Here is a 24,820-nt window from a genome sequence, read left to right as displayed (position 1 = left end):
ATTTGCCCATTTGAACTTTTTGCTATTTCCAGTTTTCTAAGTCCACACATAATAAGCATTCATTCATCTTGGTCTTAGCAATTACTCTTCTCTGTCTTCACAGATTGAGAGCTTTGACAATAGTCTTAAAATGAAACAGCTTATACTAGTAATTTTTTTGGTAATTAAGGAAAGTCACGCTAGATCAGGCTCGTAAAAGAAATTTGTAAATAGCTGGATACATTATCGAGTTTGAGTCGTGGCGGCTTTCTCTGTGTATCGATATTACTGTTCTTATGATTTTTGTGTAACATGTTGCCGTTGGAGCGCACCCCCCTCTGGTGTGGCGGCTCTGAGCGTGGTGGCCGGTTTGCTGGGCTGTATGAACTGAGGAACGAAGCTGTAACAAGCTTTCCGTGGGGCCTCTTCGCCGTGACGTTAGCTGTTGGCGGGCGACCTATATTGGGGTCACGTTACCCCGTATAAGTTATTGAGTACCGACGTGGCTTGTGCTGTGATGTATCAGAAAGGCACCGCGTTGTCACGGCAGTGTTCGCTGTCATTTTGGTCTGTCTTCCTCCTGTTTGTTTGGGGACGAACTCCCGTGTCTCCAGTGTGTTCGAATGGCAATGAGATTCCAAGATCTGGTACACATTTTAGACTGATTCATTGGCTAATATTATAATTTGTTTTATGTGTTAACCTTGTGTATCAGTGGTGCTTGTGAACCCCTAGCCAGTGTAAAGCGCCGTGTTCCAGAAGAAAGCTTATTTGGAAGGTTGGCGGCGTACGTTAGTATACGAGTTACCTGTTCTTGTCCGCCTCCCATTAATTCCTTTGATTTTTAAAGTAAATGATTGGTCATGTAATTTTCAACTGGAATCGCAGCGAAATGTTTAGTATTGCTAGCTACCACGGATGTTTAATTGTTCATGTCATAATGTGTGTACGTTTTGCTATTTTGCTGGACTACATATAATTTGCTTTTGTTGTTCTGGTTTCCATGAAGCTAATGCTAAAGGCCTATGCTGTCTAAGAGATTATATAGTGTGCCTGTGATATTTAAGGTTCTCAGATAAATTTTATTCTGTTCCAGGACGCATTTGTTCCCTCCGAACCAGTATGGACTAATGTGTTTACGGATAAGCTTTGAATGTCATGCGAGTGTCCTTTTGCCTGCTTTAATGGTTTGCCAAATAAAAAATTCTGATATTACTATTTTATTGCTGAAATATTTTTTTTTAAAATATTTGTAGCTGGTTTTTAAATCTTTCGGTTGTCATAGTTTTTGGTAAGAGCCTGTGAACTGGAATTCTAATTAAGATTATTTGTGCTCAAGGGAACTGTCATTAATAACCTTTTGTACCCCATTACTGGTACGTGTTACCCAGGAGAGGGCCCCACTTATTCACTCCCGTCGGCTTGCTTTGGCGGGTGTTTACGTCATTTGGAGTGCATACACTCGCCAGCTCTCGCCGCTGTGTCTTTCTCGCAGTTTCCTGTAATCGCAGCCCACTACATAGTGTTCCCCCGTTCAAGTTAAGTTCATACTTGAAATAATTCCGACTTTGTATTCGTTACCTTGTGACCTCAAGCAAATTTTGACGTGCGTTAGGATCCCTAAGACATACCTTAGTCTGTTGTAACTTAATTATTCTTGTGTTATTCGAAAATGTGTTAAATCTTCAATTGATGTGTGTTTCTGGCCCAAAATTATCTTGCCTAGATATTGTCCTTAAATTGTTATTCATTGTTTTAAGCATGGTTTTAATTTTTTATCAGTCAAATTTCAGTCATGTTTTATTTTCACAATTTGGTAATTGAGACCCGTCTGATCTGCTCTGGTACTGTTCTTTAGATTTACGTCTGCCTTTATTACGACTTTACCCTTATTATTCCGTTTCTTACATAGGGCGTGACTTGCCTTGAAATTGAAATGAGCGTTTGGCATCATTGGCCGTGAGGCCCCTTACGGCCTTACGGGGCAGGTCCGGCCGCCTTGGTGCAGGTCTTATTACATTCGACGCCACATTGGGCGACCTGCTCGCCGGATGGGGATGAAATGATGATGAAGATGACACAGCACCCAGTCCCTGAGCAGAGAAAATCACCGACCCAGCCCGGAATCGGACCCGGGCCTCTTAGGACGGCATTCAGGTATCGGCGCGGACGTGACTTGCCTTAAAGACTATTAAGTAACCTTGAGTTAAAATTAACTTAAAATTTTCTGTAAATTATTTAAACTGGCACTGAATTTTAAAAGAGCCTCATTGCTTGGGCTTTTAATTAATTAAAAACAATGGCTTAATTGGCTACTGTGTGATTGAAACTGTGTAAAATAAATTTGTGTTCTACCTGTGAATGAAGTGTGTAAAATCCCCACTGGTCCAGCCCTTTCCGGTTTCCCTACATGGCTGAATTAAGAGGCCGTAATTAGCACGTTTCAGTTTTATTAGGAGGAGAGCTACAGTTATCGCCATCGGGGTCGTTATAGACGGAAGACTAGCTCTGCAGTCCAACTATGAGAGCACGACGACATCCCAGGTTTCACCAGAAGGAATGTATGGCTACCAACACAAATCTCAACTATATTACGAGAACAACGATTTAAATCTCTCTCCTCCCCCATGCGAGCTCAGTATCTTCAGTAGAGCGTCATCTCGATACCTAGTTGTTGGTTAGCATATGATCATTGAGAACATCTTTCATAAATATCATCGATGAGAGCATTTTATGATACAAGACACTTGCATTCGAAATGGTTCTTGGCCCAACGTTACGCAGTTCAAGTCAGTGAATTATTTTTAATCATACACATATCAAGCGAACATCAGTATGATCCGAATAGTTCCTCAGATTAGTAAACGATAGAATAGAAAGCAGGCGATGAATTTTCTGCAGTTTCTAAGACAATATTGAACTCTGATTAGATTTTACATACATATATGAAAGAACACATGCATATGTTTGCTGATCGATAGGATTGCAGAGAATTGCTGTACAACTATGAAGTGGACGCGTCATGGGGGATCAGCTCTTTTTAATACGGGCAAGAAAACTGTTAAAAAATTGCATCATCCTCGTGACTTGCATAGTTTGTGTTGCTTTTTATCGGTAATCTCTTTCTCAATATCCTTTTGACCACAGAAAATCACTGCGTACAGCCACCTGTCTAATGGATGATAAGTAAGCCTTCATTTTCAGTGAGTTTCAGTGGGACTGTGACTCCAATTTGTCAACGAGAAAATGCGGCTTGTGCACCCTATCCGGCTGTAAACATACCTCAAAGATTCGTTTCAAGCTTACGCATATTGACACTTGACGGCAAAAAGGTTGTCTACACGGAAAGCTGCCCGCCTAAATGGTTCAAATGACTCTGAGCACTATGGGACTTAACTTCTAAGGTCATCAGTCCCCTAGAACTTAGAACTACTTAAACCTAACTAACCTAAGGACATCACACACATCCATGCCCGAGGCAGGATTCGAACCTGCGACCGTAGCGGTCGCGCGGTTCCAGACTGTAGCGCCTAGAACCGCTCGGCACTCCGGCCGGCGCTGCCCGCTTATTTGGAATACACTACACAGGTGCCATTCCAGCTTTCAACCTCTGTCATGAGGTACGAAACATTTTAAATCTGTCTCGTAATGGTTGCCCGCGCTGAAAAACGCTATCTGATGACCACTAGCTAAAAATTAAAAGGTCGAAGGTAGTCCGAGGCGAATGAACAGAACTGCACGCTGCATTTTTGGAAGAGCTGTGTTGGTACAGACGACCTCCTACGACCAATTTCGTTCCTACGCGTCCGTAACGAGCAACAGTACAAAGTCCTGTGATGTATGAGGGAGTTGGGGAAGGGAACGCCTCAAATAGAACTTGAATCAATGGCGTCGGAATATCTTTACCTGTGAGTGCAGGATATCTCTTAACACTGAAGATTGTTGTAGAAGAGTGTGGAGGTGGCAGATACCATTGCACTCCTCAGGCATGCAGTCCTATGGGCTGACAGGGAGATGGATGAGTCACGTGTCGTGCCTGTATCATGAACAGATGTCGGACGCCTCTCATCTCTATCGAAGATAATTTGAAGGCTGTTGAGTACTGTGGCAAGATCCTTCAACCTGTTGCAACGATGAATTCGTTTTTCATGACGATGATGAATAGGTACATGGCACCCACCTCGTCAACACCACACTCCAGGAGGCAGGAATCAAAATAACGGAACGGCCTGGGGTATTTGCTGACAGGAATCAGATTGAGAATACTTGGGACCAGATGAAAATCGCAACGCCTCGTCGCAGGGTCCCTCCTCCCTCACTGAATGACTTCAGGAGTGCCGCCGTTGAAGACTGTGACAGATTTGAGCACCAGTGCCTCGACCACCTGGTACAGGTTATCCAAAGCAGGTTTCAAGTATGTTACAGTGCACACGATGGAGAAATAGAGTAATGAATGAAAGTAAAATCTTCTAGCCTGTTAGACCGCATTGTGTTTCTTTTCAGTTTCTTCTACACGCTCGATGTTTCGACACCTCTCCTGGGATCTTCATCAGGATACTCTGCTGTTCACAGTTAACTGAAAAGTATCAAAGACCAATGACGTGTTCACTTATAAAAGGAAGTTTTCTCGCGCTTCCGCTGAAGACTTTGGCTTATTGGGTAAAATTCTTCCGGCTGTTATTGGTGGGCTGTCATCATTGGGTAGAGAACGAAACAGGCAGAGCAAGAGATAGGGAATGTTTATTGAAATATTATTGTTGTCCTACAGCAGAGATGGCATTCTGGCCGTTTTTGTATTCCTCGCGCACCGTGGATGCGTATTTATTTCCCTGATGGTGGAAAACTAAGAAGCTGGAAGCCAATAGCTCTACTGAAGTTACATTCGTCCTTGGTAGTCTTAAAACGCCTCTCGGACTTCCTTCTATAATTGTTGGTTTGCTTGGCCAGTTACAGTAAATGAATGTTACCCTGCTGCAGATTTTGATTTCACTATTGTGCAAAGATGTCCACTGCTTTTATTTTGGATATTATTTTGATATTATACCACAATGAATGTGTTTTTAGTTAGTAAGGCTTATTCTTTCCCTTCCTGCTCCCCCTGAATCTAAGCTTGCCTACACACGTTTGCAGATATGCGTGTGGTGCAAGGCATTTTTTGAATAGCTTAGTTGGTCGCAGCGTCAGTACGAAACCTCGCAGAGCAGTTCCAACCTTCCTGAAGATCTCAACCTTCCTGAAGTTCTTCAACTCAGCACTTCGTAACATCGAGTGGGAACGTGGTGATAGCCCTTGGATGACGGTGGCCGGGTGGACGACATTTAATGACAAGCATGAGTGGCGTTTCCAGTAGTCCGTGATCGATTAATAGAACATCATCACATCGAGTATATTCATGGAATAAATTCACTAAGTACCAATTTAGAAGCTGTCCTCATCAGGTACAAACAGTATTAAATCTAGCTAAGGAAGTCCACAACATTTACCCAGTACATTTACCCTACTCATGGGCTGCAAAAAGGACAAAAGGAAGTAAGCTGAACAAGCCATGTCTATCTCATTTAGTCAAATGGAAGGGGACTGATTTTGAGATGTAGTGGATAATGCGCAAAGTAACGACGAAATGATGATATCCAACTGTTCACGGTTAGCAAACAGACGGAAAGCACGCTCGATATACTTCGTCTCTCAGCAGTCCCAGGGCCGCCCACGGCGTGTCAAACTTGACGCGAGCCGCGTGCGCGCCACAGCTAAGCCTGTCTAGGCTTCGCGCTTCGCTCGTTGCTTCCAGGAAGTACTCGGCACAGCGCGACATTTCCTAAGTACTGTGGTGCGGCATTTTTCGCTCGGCAGAACAATCTTCGTTTCGGCAGAATCGTATGTCAGTGCTGTTTACCCTCCACTAGTTGCTCTATTTGTTCGTGGTATGAAGGACGTTCACAGGTCCTGTGGATGTTTGCTCAAAACGAAGCTGTCTAGCGATCTGTCGCAACAAGCCTTTAAAGATGATATGGAATTACAGAAGAGAGGGACGAGAATTCTGAATATCTACTATGCAGACGCATAAGCGAGAGAGAGGTGCTGCAAAATTGCTATGAAACGATGTTAGAATATTAGCAGAAAGAATTTAAAGATTTAGTTGACAATGAAAGAGCAAAAAATTACAACGATCGATAGACGGAAGTCATTGTCCAGAATATCAAGAAAAACCTTGTACTAAATCTGCAGACATGCGGCATGTGAAGAAATTGGTGGTATGAATAGTAAAATTTCTGAACCGCACGCATTATTCCACTGTCAGTTGCAACAATTTTCAATGTAACTCAACGAAGAGTATGGAGATTTTCCCCAATCGTCCTCAGTTGTTTGATTTGTGGGGCGCTCAACTACGAGGTCATCAGCGCCCGTGCAAGGTCCCAATTTTTACGCAGTCCAGTCTAGACACTGTCACAAATAATGATGAGGAGGATGAAGCCGGCTGGTGTGGCCGAGTGGTTCTAGGCGCTTCAGTCGGGAACCGCGCGACCGCTACGGTCGCAGGTTCGAATCCTGCCTTGGGCATGGATGTGTGTGATGTCCTTCGGTTAGTTAGGTTTAAGTAGTTCTAAGTTCTAGGGGACTGATGACCTCAGATGTTAAGTCCCATAGTGCTCAGAGCCATTTGAACCATTTGCAGGAGGATGAAATGATGAGGACAACACAAACACCCAGTCCGCAGGCAGAGAAAATCCCCAACCACGCCGGGAATCGAACTCGGGACCCCGTGATCTAGAGGCAGCAACGCTAGTTACTTTTTTTTTAAATCTCATTTTTGTTCGTTTTTGTTCGTTGCCTCTACTCGGGGCGGAAGTCGCAAGACACCCGTTTCAGTTCGTCGTTAATCCATTAACTCAGTTTTTTTATTACAGAGGGCAGCTAACCCTCTGACCGAACACGCTGAGTTACCGTGCCGGCTTCATTCTCAGACAAAGTATAGCATCTCATGCTTCTTTACCCTGTCTAAACCCTAAATGGTCTTCCTCAGTAGATGCATGGATAATATGATTAAAAAACATAAATATCTCATATAGCGTGTGGGCATATATATAAGGGGAGCACGGAATGAAAGACTAAGCCTTGTGAAACGAAAGTAAGGTAGCTTGAATGTGAGATAAAAACAAAACAATAAACAAAATAAAGGCCCTCTGATCAAAAACGCACGTCTTTGAAATAAAAGTCTGTGACAGGTAACATGCAATAACGTGTTGTTCCCCCTTGTGTGTTGCAGTATGCTTATATCCTGCTTGGAATGCTGTCCTCAAGCCTGTTCCGTTCTACAACGGCGGCTCTACTAAAGTAACCGAGTGTGTGATACGGTTCCCTGTGAAAATGAACTGCAAGTCTTAGTTGGTCTCAAGCATGTGCAGTCGCTCTCATATCAACAGATATCAGCAACAGCGCAGGTCATTTAATTCGTTTGATGCCTGCCTGTTGGGCGAAGCTGTTTACGAAGAGTAAGAGGTATGCTCGTTCATCGTCGTCTTGAAACAGGAGCCCATCGCCGAAATATGAAGTTCTGGGCTTGACAGTAGGTTTGGGGATCCGGTCTCATACTGCAGAATCCTCAGATTACCCCCGACAGCACTGAAAAGCGTCCGACATCGGTATATGATACTAGCCCATAACATGACAGACCCACCCCTCTAAAGCTCCCTTGGGACTGCACATCTCAGACGTGCATTAGTACCTGTCTGCCTCCGTGACGATCATCAGAGGCTAGGCGAATCCTGCACTCGCTGGTGAACAGAACCCGATGATAACGATTCAGTTTCCTCTGCTAATGTTTCCCTGTCCACCTCCTTCACGCAACACGATGGTAGGGAGTTTCTGCTGTTGTTCTTAATGGATGTGTACATTCCAAATCGACCGTATGGAGAAGATTGCGTATTGTCTAGACCGACACAGGTTTTCCAGTTGCCTCCTACAGGCAGCATGCAGTTCTGTTGCATCCTTTTCGAGGTACCAATTCGCCATAATTTGTAGGTAGTTTGGTTGGGAAACACTGCAACATCCTCCGCACAGTCTTGATCTTCGATAGCGTGATTTTCACATCTTTGGTGACCTGAAGAAAGACATGCGTGGACGTCGGTTTCAGTAGAACAAGGAAATCCAAAAGTGGGTGCGGTTGTGGATCCGTCAGCGGTCGACCGCGTTCTACGAAACACGAATTGATTGTCTCGTCTCCCAGTGGGAGAAATATCTTAACGCTTGTGGTGACTGCTTTTGAATGGAACCATTCCATGGTTCCGTTGCGGTAGTTTTTCAGTTTTCATTTGACGGCCCCTTATATTCGATGGTATAATGTACAATCGTCCGCCTCGGTAACTGATTGGTCAGCGCAGATGGTTGTCTTGCGGAGGACCCGGGTCTGATTCCCGGAACTGCCAAGGATTTTTCCTTGGTGGGAGGGCTGATACGGGATGCATTCAGCATCGTGATGCCAATTGAGGAACTACTTGAGTGATTATAAGCGGCTCTACGGTCTGGAAAGTCCGGAAAACGACCGGGAGAGCGGCGTGATGACTGCATGCCCCAGCATACCGCATTCGCATGACGCCGCAAGCAGAGGATGACACGGGGGCCGGCAGAGTTCCCTTGAGCCTTCACGGCCTGGATGAGGACCTCTTTTTATAATGCACAATCTGCTTCGTGTTTTAAAACAGAGTGAAACCTATAATGAGCCGGCGTTGTGGCCGAGCGGTTCTAGGCGCTTCAGTCCGGAACCGCGCTGCTGCTACAGCCGCAGGTTCGAATCTTGCCTCGGCCATGGATGTGTGTAATGTCCTTAGGATAGTTAGGTTTAAGTAGTTCTAAGTCTATGGGACTGATGACCTCAGACGTTAAGTCCCATAGTGCTTAGAGACATTTGAACCATTTTTTTTTTTTGAAACCTGTAATGTTTGTAAAATTTGTATTGACAATTTGGAAGAGGTACGTTCTCGAATAGGTGTCATTCAGTGTGAGATTAGTGAGCAATTACTGGAGGACGGCCGCGCGGGATTAGCCGAGCGGTCTAGGGCGCTGCAATCATGGACTGTGCGGCTGGTTCCGGCGGAGGTTCGAGTCCTCCCTCGGGCATGGGTGTGTGTGTTTGTCCTTAAGATAATTTAGGTTAAGTAGTGTGTAAGCTATTACGATACTAATCTTGGCCATACTTCGCGCTTTTCTTTTCCTTAAGTCTTTTTGCTTGTTGAAACGAAATCCGAAATTTTAAATTAACTCATCACTAAAATTTTTCAATTTGCTCAACAGTTAGCGTCCTCCAGTGCAAATGTTGAAATGTGTGTGAAATCTTATGGGACTTAACTGCTAAGGTCATCAGTCCCTAAGCTTACACACTACTTAACCTAAACTATCATAAGGACAAACACACACACCCATGCCCGAGGGAGGACTCGAACGTCCGCCGGGACCAGCCGCACAGTCCATGACTGCAGCGCCCTAGCCGGCCGGTGTTGCCGTGCGGTTAAAGGTGCTTTAGTCTGGAACTGCGTGACCGCTGCGGTCGCAGGTTCGAATACTGCCTCGGGCATGGATGTGTGTGATGTCCTTAGGTTAGTTAGGTTTAATTAGTTCTAAGTTCTAGGCGACTGATGACCTCAGAAGTTAAGTCGCATAGTGCTCAGAGCCATCTGAACCATTTTTTGCAGCGCCCTAGACCGCTCGGCTAATCCCGCGCGGCGTCTATTGTTATTGACATTTAATTATAACAGCTCCTTACAACAGGGATACGTTTTCATGAATCTTAATTGGAGAGTTGCCTTAAAACGGCTTACTATCATATCACGCAAGTTACAATACGAAAATAACTAAATATGAAAATTCCTTAACCAACACTATGACGTTTCCCGTCATTTAATGACAAAAAAACCGTACCAATAACGATTCGTCCTCCAGACATTAAACGGGCTGGTGTTTAGAAACAGCATATTTTCATAGGGTGTAACGTATAACATAAAACCCATGGAATGCGGGTATCTGCTGAACACGACAAATACAGTATGGCGACCCGCTTTCTGCTTGTGATTTAGGGAGCGTTTTTACTTCCTATTGGTTCTACTTTACGTGGCACATTGCCGAAATGTCACAGGATTTATTTTGTGTTTCATGTGACGAAATGGCTTCTCAACGAGAAATAGCAGTAAGTGACGCCACAGAACTCGTAGAGTGCCAGGTCAACGACAGCTAACTCGTCCCGTGTGCCAACGCCTTAAGCTTTACGAATAGATAAGACAACCGGAATATGACAACTGGCGTAACAAAGCAATTCAAGTGATGTGGAACACCAGTAGGACGCATAGTTAAGTAATGTATTGTACGTAAATGTGACAGTAGTTTGAAATGAGGGGTGGTTTGTTTATTTTTATATTCAAGTATTGAGTACATTTTTGTAGTAAAATAACATGGTTAGTAATCTTCGCGATCAGCATTTCAAGCGTTAGGCATTTGCCTATTGCGATACTCATCCAGTACTGGTTAGCAATAATAAGTACCAATGTTTAGTGTGTTGGATGCCAAAGAGAGATGCTTTAGAAGCACCTGATTAATAATAATAAGTTAGCAGACAGCGTGTGCCGCGAAAGAGAGTGAATGTAAACAGGACCGTTATTACCATTAGGCAAGACTCGGCGGCCCCCTAGGACAGCAAAATTTTAGGGCTGGCAAAGCGCGGAAAAAGTTAACTTCAAATTAAACAATAATTGATGCCAAGTTTGGTTGCACCAGTATATTCAGTTAAGCTTTAGTTTAAAATGTTCTGCACGCCTATTTGAATTATTATAAAATATTTCAAAAATTGAGGATAGAAAATAAGAAGCTGAGGATGTTCGTTGTCCTCAATGAGTTTTAAACGAATTGGCGACAAAGCATTAAAGTTCAGTACTGTCCCCAGAAAAGGAGGACGTCTGTTAACCTAAGTTGAATAATCATTGAAAGTATTGTTGTGAAGTTGGATGTTGGTGCTGGCGGGCGGGGTTGGGGTGGGAGTAGGGTGGGGTATCAGAGAAACCGATGGTAGTAAACAAGAGGGGGCTCATTTTTCAGTTCTCGCCTAGAGCGACAAAATACCTAGCAACGATCCTGAATGCCAAGTCCGTCGGAGATCACCTTCTGGTTTGTTATGGTCAGTTGAAAATAACCAGTTAAGAGATGAATGTAGAACGCACAACGCGGCAGTTCAGTTTTTCAGAGCAAGGTAGCACTGAAACAATCCGGTATCAAAGGGAAGTTGCCTTCAGTTTCCGGAAACATATCGAATAACCAATTTTCTGAACTATATCGAGTGAGATGAACCACGCACCTTGGCGAGATGGGGAGGCTTGCATGCCTCATCGAAACAGATAGTCGTACCGCAGCTTCAACCATAACAGAGCGTTGTCGGTGGATGGGCCAGACAAACATATTATTTCTGAAGAGGAGCAGTACCCTTTTTAGTAGTTACAGGGCCAACAGTCTTGGTGTCTGACTGATCTGGGTATGTAACATGAACCAATATACTGTAGCCTTGCTGTGCTGATACTGCGAACTGCTGAAAGCAAGAGGAAATTAAACCGTTATGTTTCCTAAGGGAATCACGTGGTTAAATGATGGCGGCATCTTCTCGAGCAAAATATTCCAGAGATAAAATAGCCCAGGAAAAACAAAACTGGCGTTCTAAGGGGCAGAGTTTGGAATTTTAGCTCTCTTAATAGATGCATTAGAAATTTTAAAAATGGAAATGGATAGGTTCAAGTTAGACATCAGTGAAGTTCAGTGGCAGTAGGAATAGGACTTCCGGTCAGGTGATACGGAGTTATAAACACAAAACCACAGAGGGGTTATGCAGGGCCGCGCGGGATTAGCCGAGCGGTCTATGGCGCTGCAGTCATGGGCTGTGCGGCTAGTCCCGGTGGAGGTTCGAGTCCTCCCTCGGGCATGGGTGTGTGTGTTTGCCCTTAGGATAATTTAGGTTAAGTAGTGTGTAAGCATAGGGACTGATGACCTTAGCAGTTGAGTCCCATAAGATTTCACACACATTTTTTTGGTAATGCAGGAGTAGGTCTAATAATGAGTGAATAAGAAAATAGGAATACGGGTAATCCACAATGAACAAAATAGTGAACACATTATCGTAGCCAAGATAGATACGAAGCTTACACCCACGACATTAACACCAGTGTATATGCAGCACCGCAGATGATGAAGAAATTGAAAGAATGTGTGATGAGATAAAGGAAATTATTTACTTAGTTAAGAGAGAGGTAAATTTAATTATTATGAAGGCTATAAGTCGATAAAATGGAAAGGAAGAGAACGAAAATTAATAGGAGTGTATGGACTGTCGGAAAGTAATGAAAGAGGAAGCCGCCTGATAGAATTTTGCACAGAACATAATTTAATCATCGCTAACACTTCGTTTAAGAATCATGAAAAAAGGTTGAGTACGTGGAAGCATCCTGTAGACACTGAAAGATTTCAGACTGATTAGACAGGGAGATTCCGTGATGACGCTACGATGATGGAGAAGGGTACATGTATCAGTTTAAGGTAGGGGTCTTGGTCCGGAAACGACGAAGTCGAACGTCATAAGTGAAAATCGTTCTGATGCCTCTGACACTAGAACTCTTCTGCTGCAGTCTCTTTGCTTTCCATATTTTGAGAGGAGGTAGTATGGACCAAAACCAGAAATAATTGTTTGGTAAACATGGGCTCTAAAATGCATACCTTAAGAGCTATGAGCAGTTGTTCAGTAAAAGAGATGGGTTTCACAGAAGCAAATGTGTACAAGTATACTGTTTAATTATTTGTAAAACCCTCCGCTATTTGAGTCTTCGCAATCGGCTTTAGCACGTGAGGAATCAACGAGGTCAATGTTGAAAGTGGATGTACCTCAGGTAGATGAGGTCGCTAGCCGTGTGAGATGGCATCATCATAAATGTGGAGCAAGGTCAGCCACAAGCGCAGCAGCCGTTTAAGACCCAAGATAGCAGCCTAAGCACACGCTATATCTTTCTACATCTACATCTACATTTATACTCCGCAAGCCACCCAACGATGTGTGGCGGAGGGCACTTTACGTGCCACTGTCATTACCTCCCTTTCCTGTTCCAGTCGCGTATGGTTCGCGGGAAGAACGACTGTAACATCTCCGTAACGCTATCACGCTTACCAAATAACCCTGTGGCGAAACGCGCCGCTCTTCTTTGGATCTTCTCTATCTCCTCCGTCAACCCGATCTGGTACGGATCCCACACTGATGAGCAATACTCAAGTATAGGTCGAACGAGTGTTTTGTAAGCCACCTCCTTTGTTGATGGACTGCATTTTCTAAGGACTCTCCCAATGAATCTCAACCTGGTACCCGCCTTACCAACAATTAATTTTATATGATCATTCCACTTCAAATCGTTCCGCACGCATACTCCCAGATATTTTACAGAAGTAACTGCTACCAGTGTTTGTTCCGCTATCATATAATCATACAATAAAGGCTCCTTCTTTCTATGTATTCGCAATACATTACATTTGTCTATGTTAAGGGTCAGTTGCCACGCCCTGCACCAAGTGCCTATCCGCTGCAGATCTTCCTGCATTTCGCTACAATTTTCTAATGCTGCAACGTCTCTGTATACTACAGCATCACCCGCGAAAAGCCGCATGGGACTTCCGACACTATCTACTAGGCCATTTATATATATTGTGAAAAGCAATGGTCCCATAACACTCCCCTGTGGCACGCCAGAGGTTACTTTAACGTCTGTAGACGTCTCTCCATTGATAACAACATGCTGTGTTCTGTTTGCTAAAAACTCTTCAATCCAGCCACACAGCTGGTCTGATATTCCGTAGGCTCTTACTTTGTTTATCAGGCGACAGTGCGGAACTGTATCGAACGCCTTCCGGTTCAAATGGTTCAAATGGCTCTGAGCACTATGGGACTTAGCATCTGTGGTCATCAGTCCCCTAGAACTTAGAACTACTTAAACCTAACTAACCTAAGGACATCACACACATCCATGCCCGAGGCAGGATTCGAACCTGCGACCGTGGTAGTGCGCGGTTCCAGACTGAGCGCCTGAACCGCTAGACCACCGCGGCCGGCCGCCTTCCGGAAGTCAAGAAAAATAGCATCTACCTGGGAGCCTGTATCTAATATTTTCTGGGTTTCATGAACAAATAAAGCGAGTTGGGTCTCACACGATCGCTGTTTCCGGAATCCATGTTGATTCCTACATAGTAGATTCTGGGTTTCCAAAAACGACATCATACTCGAGCAAAAAACATGTTCTAAAATTCTACAACAGATCGACGTCAGAGATACAGGTCTATAGTTTTGCGCATCTGCTCGACGACCCTTCTTGAAGACTGGGACTACCTGTGCTCTTTTCCAATCATTTGGAACCTTCCGTTCCTCTAGAGACTTGCGGTACACGGCTGTTAGAAGGGGGGCAAGTTATTTCGCGTACTCTGTGTAGAATCGAATTGGTATCCCATCTAGCGAGAGTTCAGTGTGATGTTCAGAAAATATTGTGTTTTTGTGATGTATCTGAATGAGGAAGGATGACCAGGGAAGTTGAATATGTATACGACATATCTGTGTTAATATCACAGACAATGCAGCTTCGCATCAACAGTGTTACCCAACATCATCGACAAAATTCGCTAAGTAGAACATTTGATGAGCAGAAGACAATATAGGTGGAAAATACCAGACATTTCATTGAGCACCATGTCCGAGGGAACGTTATTTCGTGCTAACAGTTGGATCCGGATTCCAAGCGACACTCAGTGGAGCTCACTGGCTCCCTCATGTCAAAATATCGTGGATCAAGACAATGCTGATCACGTTTTCCGACAGTAACGCAATGATCCATCGAGAATCAGTTCTGAGGGTCAAATCATTAACGCCTTCTTTAATGACAGAGGGTTAGAACGATTGTTACAACGCACGCGGCGTGCTCTATCATAGCCATCAAGGACTGGAAAGTGTAGTTTAATGCATAACGCCCGGTTGTAAGCTCTGATTCGTGTGCGCAACTGTTTAGCTAAGCGCTGCGTAACTGTTCTCGAATATCTCTCCGGATTTGGCCCTCAAAATATTTTTTATTCCCTTGTCTCAAAGAATTCCTGTTGCAGAAGGCCACGATTTATTCTATGATGTACCTGGAAGCTAAACAGCTCGAAATCAAGAGGAGTCTTCGGTCACATGGCGCTCATTTAGGTTGTCTGCAGTCGAAACGGTGGGTACCCACCACTAGATCCACACCCCGTCTCGGGATGTAATACAATTAGCACAAAATTATTTTGAATTTAACAACAAAATCTATGCCCAAGTAGATGGAGTAGGCATAAGTAATAGTGTAGCAAGCACATTAGCCGGTATTTTCCTAAAGTCTCTGGAAGAGATATTCTTTAACTCAGATTGACCTACTCTCAACCAAATCGTATATTATTTTAGGCATGTAGGTGATACCGTCACGTTGGTAGATGTCAGCCACACAGATATCACCGATAACCGTAGCAGTCTGGTCCGTTTAATCCCACAAACCACACAGATATCGAAAATATCCACCAAAAACTCAACCAACTGCACCCTAATTTTTGGATTGTTTGGGGAAAGAGACCAAACAGCGAGGTCATCGGTCTCATCGGATTACGGAAGGACGGGGAAGGAAGTCGGCCGTGCCCTTTCAAAGGAACCATCCCGGCATTTGCCTGGAGCGATTTAGGGAAATCACGGAAAACCTAAATCAGGATGGCCTGACGCGGGATTGAACCGTCATCCTCCCGAATGCGAGTCCAGCTGCACCCTAAAATTAAATTTACTATGGAAACTGAGAAAGACAATACCATTAACTATCTAAAACTCACAATTGGCAAAAATAATAATCGTCACACATTTGATATTTATCGCTCTCTCTAGCGCGTTCTTTGTATCTCACGTTAAAACTTCTTCCTGTTTGGCCTATGTAAAAACTATTTCAGCTGCCACATGTGATTTTATAAATGCCTGGGTTATCATATTTTGATGTTCTAGAGGTGGCGGAACGTTATTATAAATGCCAATTTCTGTCACCAAATGGTTCATGAACTAGCATTTTTCCATTCAGTGATTAATAGATTAAATGACCTCCCATTAGAAAAGACAGATTTCAAAAATAACTTAACTCACTTCGTTATATAGCCTACACGAACGATTGTGACCCCAACATAATCACAAAATTATATTACAAGTGGAAAACAGCAAAGCAGAACACAATACATAGAGAGATATGCCTAACTCGAGAAACATCAGCGACACAGAAAATAAGATACGTACCAGCACTCTACCTTGGTAGAATCTACAACAGAATTAATGAACTTTTTAAAGCCACAAATATTCAACTAGCCTTTCGAACCAATAACAACCTTTCAATAAAATTACGTTCCGCCACCACTATAATGTCGACATATTATAATCCAGGCATTTATAAAACCACATGTGGCAGCTGTAATAGCTTTTACATTGGCCAAACAGGAAGAAATTTTAACGTGAGATATAAAGAACAGGCTAGAGAGAACGAATGTAATCAATCGAACTTCTTTCTACATCTGAAAAATCAAAATCACACTGCTGATACGATCGAAAATGCACTACAGATTCTGCACAGAATACCAAAAGGTTTTGCAATGAACATTCTTGAGGAAGTAGAAATTTATACGTACACGATAAAATACCCACAAGAAATATTAAAGTACTACCTTAAAAACTTTATTGAACTTTTAGAACACGAAAATGGATAAATCGGAAGTAACATATGAAACAACCAAAGATAATCGTAACAAATTTTAAGAAATAAAATAATATCGCTGTTCATCTGCACAATCGTTGTAAACATACAGCGTCGTAAGAGTGGAACTGTCAAACTGCTGTCACGTCGTAATTAACATTTCATTTTCAACATCTTGACATCATTTACGATCTCGTTAAAGCACTGACAGTTACAAAATAGTCCACTAACGGCGCAATATGGACGTCACATCAGTCTAGACGTGAGTACAAGACACCTACTTTAACATGAATGACATTGGCATCCATACGTGTTCTCACCAAAATTGTAATTGCAGGTACTTGAAAATGGCAATTAAGCCGAAATAGTCTGTCGTAAATAAAGATTACTTATTATAAGCACCTATTTGGTGTATGTACTCTAATAATCATGTCGTTATCAGACATATGTTACACTGCTGGCCCAAAACGATGAAAAATTGTAGAACAGAAAAATGATCCGGTTGAAGGATCGGATCCTCCGAAGAGGATCACTTCCAGCAACCTGACAGCAATGGGAACTGTGATCCCCAGAGTTTAACGAGTTACTACAGAGGAGCTTACTGATACCTTACCTCTACAGCACGTGCCAGTGTAAGCCCGTTACCATTATACCAGACAACATGAAGGGTGAATGTTACGCCAATTCCCCATGGGCTTAGTCGTGGTCCCAAAGGGGCCTTGGATCCTAACAACACTGGCGCCTCTGACTACTGCTCCACTATTTACCCATAGTATTTCTAGTTCTCATAATGAATTACCTTTTATAAAGGAGTAAAATGCAAGACCGTGAGTGATATGCTAATAATCAACATATGCAGTAGCCAGCCGCATTCCAAATTATTGTGTCTTAGGAAGACAATGAATGACTTTCCCACAACCACTGTTAGAATATTTTTATTCAACTGACCATTTCCAAGATCTTAGATCTCATTCTCTAATGTTTTCTTCAACATTTTGTCGTATAGCCTCATCACAGTGATACACTGCTTTACTTTGAGTCTAATTTTTAGCTGTATGGCCAATTACCTACGACTAATCTGAGAATGAGGTTGAGAATCTCGATACTGCTTATGAGAATAAAAATATTCCAGTAGAAGCTATGGACTTCATTAACTTCCTGAATTATTTCAAGCGTGGACGCAAGCAGGTATCGTCAAGATGAATAAAATCTTATTTTTCTTTACCTTGCAGAATGCCATCATACTACAAGCATACACAAAAATCAAAAGTTGAGCCACTGAAGAGTTATATAGCTCTTAACTGATCAGTATTCTTCATGGAAAATACTTAAGGTCATATGCTGGTCAGAAAAGTTTGAATGCATGCATTCACATTTTATGGCTCATGACATGTCACATGCATCAGCCAGTTCAGAAGTCTGTAACCTGTAAGTAATATACATCATGCAATACGAAGTCTCTAACCTGTAATTAACATTGGAACATTATATCTTTCAAATGGCATGACAATTGTAGATGGTTTTGAAAAATACATGACACAGAGCTGTATTTTATTCATTTATTGTTACTACCAGTTTCGGTCATAAGCCATCATCTTGGTATCTGTATCAACGCAAAGAAAGAAACCAACTACAGAAACAATAAAAAACACACATCGTAGTACGCTACAGACACCAAGATGATGATTTATAACGAAATCGGTAGTGATAGGAAATAAATACAATACAGCTGTGTGTCATGCGTTTTTCAAAACATATTACGTTTTTGATAGCCGCATGAAGAAAATGTTTGATTTTCTACCCAGCACAGGACAACAGGTGATCCTTCTGTATCAACGTACTACGATCTGTATTTTTTGTTGTTTCCGTAGCTGTAGATGTCTTTGCTAAAGAGAGTACACGGTGTAAATGTAAGAACGTCCTTCTACTCGGATTAGTGCAGAGTGTCTAAGTCTCAAAATAAACAACCGCATTTGGCGTCGCTATAATTATCTCCCAACGTGTGTGTAACGAGCGCCAGAAATGAGAATCACCGAGAGTGGGCTGTGATAAAGTTTAAACATGTACTTTTGTTCTCTACACATCCACATTTGTTGAATAAAATAGTCAATACCAATCACATAAGCACATAAGCAGCCCAACGATACCTTGGGAATTTAGACATACATAATTTTTAATGTTTCTCAGAGCGCTTTATACTCTTTTGCGCTAAAAACCTAATACAATTTATTTACAGATGTTGGTGGAGGGTGGTGCTCCCTTAATAGTTTAAAGAATACAAATGAGAATGCCAGAAAAATATTCAAATTCAGTAATTGCGGAAACCAGAGAAGGCAATATTTCATTCTCATGTTCTTCAAATTACTATTTCACATTCCTGCTCTACAAGTATGGTCGTTAACTACATAGAAGATGCAGTTCTCTTCTGGGAACTGTTCCTTCTCAAGTGAATGAAAATGATCACCTAGAATGGTTTCATAGACCTTAACAGCAGTCTGCCGGCCGCGGTGATCTCGCGGTTCTAGGCACTCAGTCCGGAACCGCGCGACTGCTACGGTCGCAGGTTCGAATCCTGCCTCGGGCATGGGTGTGTGTGATGTCCTTAGGTTAGTTAGGTTTAAGTAGTTCTAAGTTCTAGGGGACTGATGACCACAGATGTTAAGTCCCATAGTGCTCAGAGCCATTTTTTAACAGCAGTCTGCTTTTTAGTGCGATCGTAGGATCAACATGAATCTAAAATATGATCACTCATAACATTACACAAACTCCGCAGCTGAAAGAAAAGTCTGGGCTGTACGTATCTCCTGGCATTCTTCATATGTCAGAAGGAAAATAAAGGAAGATAGGTATTTAACGTCCCATTGATGAGGTGGTCATCAGAGACGTTGCACAACTTCGGGCTGGGTGTGAGGGGAGCGTTTCTCAAAGAAATCACGCTGGCGTTTGGCCCCAAAACGTAAATCTGGATGGTCAGATGGAGATTTCTGTACGTAAATTCATCGTATTGTTTACATTCACTGGATTTCAACAGGTATGGGAACACCATCACTCAGTTTACGTCCCACTGTTCCCACTGAGACGTAAACAAATCTTATTTCAGGTAACACTCCTCTTTAATGTCCTCCTGTCTCAACCTATACGCTTAGTTTTTATTCCAATATTGTGCCAGCAGAAGGTTTTTTCCCCCTGAGCTCTGTAGACTTTCGTTACACTAGATACAGTGTATCTAGATGTTGTTGTTATGGTTGTTGTTACTGCTGTTGCTGTCGTCCTCAGTCCGAAAACTGGTTTGATGTCTCCATTCTAGTATATCTTGTGGAAGTCTCTTCATTTCTGTATAACTACGACAATCAACATCCATTTGATTGTGCTTATTGTAATCAAGCTATGGTCGCCCTCTACAATTTTTGTCACTTTCACTTCCCTCCATTACCAGACTAAATAGTCCTCTTTCTTTTCTTTCCAGCTCGATTCAGTACCTCTTCATTGGTTATCCTATCTTTATCTTTAACATTCAGCATTCTTCTGAAACATATTTCAAAAGGTTCTGTTCTCTTCCTGTCTGTCTGACAGAATTAAAATATCATTGGCAAATCTTAACGTTTTCATTTCTTTTCCTTCGCCTTCAATTGCCATTATTAAACTTTCCTTAGCTTCCTTTACTGCTTGTGTTCGAAACACTTCCAGAAGTGATGTAGCCCAAGGGAAAAGCCACTGTGTTACGAGTAAGCGAGAAAATAGATTCCAAAACCGATGCGTTGATGTCAGGGTGCTAACATTTTTGTTTCGGCCAAAGATTCTACACATGATACAAGCATCGTTTCAACTCCACCTCTAGCGGTTTCAAATGTACAGATCAGTTGGCTGATCAGATTAGAAGCAACAAGATCGTAGAAGTTCATAGCTAGCCTTTCAATTTCCCTCTGTAACTCAAATAAGCTTACAGTTATAAGAGTTAAGTAAATAACGGAGATTCCATGGTCTCACCACCGCGGCTGAACGCCGTGCAGTATATTTTTTTTCAGTCGCACCACAAAATCTCATAAATTACATTGAAGCTGTGTTTTCTAGGCAATATACATAATGATGAAAAGAAGTTGCTGTTTATTTACTGACTGACTAGTTTCGCGCTTTGCCCCTTTTCACAAGCCACTTATTACAGAGACAAAATGTGTTATAAATGTATGTGCGCAACGTGGATAATAAAGGTATCAGTGATAAAATTGTTGAGACGGTAACTACTTACGTATTTGTATTTAGGATATGATTGATGTGGACAGTTCTATTTATATCCTCAAATTTAAATGCGTGTCATATCTGCGTTAAAAGATGTCACAGATGTAGTTGCAGCTGATGGTATTGTATTAATGTGTATGAATGATATATATTTTTTTCCTTAAGTGCGGTACCTTCATTATCCAGCCTGATGTGATCCACGTGACAACGATATTTTACACACAATGGAGAATTTGTTCTTAGTGGATTACTCTGAGTGTGTATATAAGACGTAATAATAAAATTCTTTGCATTAACATCTGTCAAAATTACGATACCAGCTACTATAAATAAGCCGGCGTGACACACAGTGTAATCCAATAAGAACAAATTCTCCATCGTGTGTCAAATACCGTTGTCACTTGAATCACATCAAGGCGGATAATAAAGGTACCAGAATTAAGAAAAAGTATATATTATGCCTATACATTGACATAAAACTGTGAAATGTAACTACATCTGTGACATCTTTTAAAGCAGGTATGATATATATTTAAGTGCGATGACATAAACAAAACTGTAGACACCTACCATATCCTAAATACAAATACATAAGCGCTTAATATAATTGTATCACTGATTCTTTTATTAGCCACAGTATACACATACACTCATAACAAATTTTGTTCTCTGTAATAGGCGGCTCGTGAAAATGAGCGAGGCCCGAAACTAGTCAGCCAGTAAATAAACAGCAGTTTTGGTGTTATAATGTCTTTGCTTCAACGTCTGAGAGCTGCGAGACGCAACGTACTGGAAACTTGCATAGATATAATACAATGTTTGGAATAAAGGAGAACTATTAGCGATTATTCTAGACATAGAAGTAACAGGTTTCGTATCCTGAAAAATCATTTCTCAAGATAGTATTACAATGATTTCCAACAGAGAAAGGAGCAGCTGACAACACAGATCAAGAGTTTTGTTATTATCTAAAATCATTACGACACTTGGCTTCAGGGAAATAGAAAACGTAAGTTTTTAAACTTTTAGTGCTACTCTGGAAATCTTCGAAGTCACAAGTGCATAAGACTACGCACATTGAACAGATGAACATGTTTAAAACATTTAAGCTATGGCAGCGGACCCAACAGTTGTGACCCAGTATACTGTTGCTAATATCAGCTGGCCACTTCGTCTTAGGGGCAGTAAACGGCAGTTAGTTCTAGGTGAAGATCGGATTTCAACCGGCACAAAACCTGCAATCAAATAACTTAAGCAACGCATGAGGGTTACTTCGGTATGTCACATCGCACGTAGCCTCATAGATTAAAATTCTTTATATGAAGGGGTGACAGCAAGCAACAAAGTAATTTTTAGAAATTTTCATAATGAAATTCGCCACACTGAAGTAATGGCTACTTCTCATATATTTTAACATTCAAAATCATTTTCAGTTTCTCTCAGAGATATGATAATTACCTTTGAACTATAAAACCGATTGAAAAAGACGTGATCATAGACATCGTTATGTTCCATCGCCTGAGATTATTAACAAACGTTAACGTTGCTTACGTTAAAGTGACTCTGTTGTATAAAAAGATGTATTAATCGAAAATCTGATTGCATGTAATCATAAAGTCTTAGCAACTGCTCTTCACCAAAGAGAAACCTCGCTTACTTGGAGTAATCTCGTAAGCTTGGAGTCCCGGTACGGAATATGCGTTGACTTTCCATCGACTAATGCTGATATCACATGACCAAGAGCTGTTAGCGAGAGATTAATTTTGATTGCTTCTTTAAGTCGGTCTCCAGCAGCCCCTTAAACAGATAAAAACGCATGGATGGAATATGAGTTAAATATAAAATCACCACAGAAATAGCTAATAAAACTAGTTGCTGGGCTCACCTGTTTTTGATTGTCTTTCACTTCCAGCTAAATCGACCAGATTTAACTTTCCTTTCCGCACTTTGTTGACAGGGAGGTCACATTCCAATGCACTCACTGGCATCATTTCCAACTGGATACTAAATATGGAATGCGATCGCGACGAATCGGCGTTCATGAGCGTTGCGCCCGTGGCGCGGTTCTTCCAGCCCCTCGCCATCAGCTGCTCGCTCTCAGAAACGCTCTGAACCGGATGCAACGACAGATCTGCAAGTTCAAAACCTTCCGATATGTTAACAGTTCTGCTTACTTAGTTGCAGAGGTAGCCAATATTAACAGTAACCTCAGACATATTCCAGATGAAGCTGTTATCTACAATGAAGAATTATCTGAAAATAGTTGAACAAATATCCGGTCAGATGTTGTCAAAATTTAAAAGTGCTGCAAAAACAGCAACTTGTTTTAAATGTTAATAAATGTGAAATTATGCACTCAACAAAGCGCAAAAGCATAGTATTATACAAGGTGTTACAAAAAGGTACGGCCAAACTTTCAGGAAACATTCCTCACACACAAATAAAGAAAAGATGTTATGTGGACATGTGTCCGGAAACGCTTAATTTCCACGTTAGAGCTCATTTTAGTTCCGTCACTATGTACTGTACTGCCTCGGTTCACCGCCAGTTGGCCCAATTGAAGGAAGGTAAAGTTGACTTCGGTGCTTGTGTTGACATGCGACTCATTGCTCTACAGCACTAGCATCAAGCACATCAGCACGTAGCATCAACTGGTTAGTGTTCGTCACGAACGTGGTTTTGCAGTCAATGCAATGTTTACAAATGCGGAGTTGGCAGATGCCCATTTGATGTATGGATTAGCACGGGGCAATAGCCGTGGCGCGGTACGTTTGTATCGAGACAGATTTCCAGAACGAAGGTGTCCCGACAGGAAGACGTTCGAAGCAATTGATCGGCGTCTTAGGGAGCACGGAACATTCCAGCCTATGACTTGCGACTGGGGAAGACCTACAACGACGAGGACACCTGCAATGGACGAGGTAATTCTTCGTGCAGTTGTCGATAACCCTAATGTCAGCGTCAGAGAAGTTGCTGCTGTACAAGGTAACGTTGACCACGTCACTGTATGGAGAGTGCTACGGTTGAACCAGTTGTTTCCGTACCATGTACAGCGTGTGCAGGCACTATCAGCAGCTGATTGGCCTCCACGGGTATGCGAATGGTTCATCCAACAGTGTGTCAATCCTCATTTCAGTGCAAATGTTCTCTTTATGGATGAGGCTTCATTCCAACGTGATCAAATTGTAAATTTTCACAATCAACTTGTGTGGGCTGACGAGAATCCGCACGCAATTGTGCAATCACGTGATCAACATAGATTTTCTGTGAACGTTTGGGCAGGCATTGTTGGTGATGCCTTGATTGGGCCCCATGTTCTTCCACCTACGCTCAATGGAGCACGTTATCATGACTTCATACGAGATACTCTACCTGTACTGCTAGAGCATGTGCCTTTGCAAATACGACACAACATGTGGTTCATGCACGATGGAGCTCTTGCACATTTCAGTCGAAGTGTTCTTACGCTTCTGAACAACAGATTCGGTGACCGATGGATTGGTAGAGGCGGACCAATTCCATGGCCTCCACGCTCTCCTGACCTCAACCCTCTTGACTTTCATTTATGGGGGCATTTGAAAGCTCTTGTCTTCGCAACCCCGGTACCAAATGTAGAGACTCTTCGTGCTCGTATTGTGGACGGCTGTGATACAATACGCCATTCTCCAGGGCTGCACCAGCGCATCAGGGATTCCATGCGACGGAGGGTGGGTGCATGTATCCTCGCTAACGGAGGACATTTTGAACATTTCCTGTAACAAAGTCTTTGAAGTCACGCTGGTACGTTCTGTTGCTGTGTGTTTCCATTCCATGATTAATGT

The 24,820-nt window shown here is 42.3% G+C and overlaps 1 protein-coding gene across 1 annotated transcript in view; it reads right to left on the bottom strand.

Annotated features, from left to right (window-relative positions):
- LOC124722539 (osmotic avoidance abnormal protein 3) overlaps positions 1 to 24,820 on the bottom strand; it is a 372,346-nt gene that overhangs the window by 201,686 nt on the left and 145,840 nt on the right. Inside the window, exons 5-6 of the mRNA XM_047247684.1 lie at positions 22,885 to 23,130; positions 22,657 to 22,796 (exon numbers count right to left, since the gene is read on the bottom strand). Coding sequence (XP_047103640.1) covers positions 22,657 to 22,796; positions 22,885 to 23,130 — 386 coding nt within the window. The remainder of the gene's footprint in view (positions 1 to 22,656; positions 22,797 to 22,884; positions 23,131 to 24,820) is intronic.

Source organism: Schistocerca piceifrons, chromosome X (assembly GCF_021461385.2).
Source record: "Schistocerca piceifrons isolate TAMUIC-IGC-003096 chromosome X, iqSchPice1.1, whole genome shotgun sequence".
Taxonomy (NCBI): domain Eukaryota; kingdom Metazoa; phylum Arthropoda; class Insecta; order Orthoptera; family Acrididae; genus Schistocerca; species Schistocerca piceifrons.
Note: the sequence above shows the minus strand (reverse complement) of the source record. Positions and strands in the feature narration are given on the sequence as shown.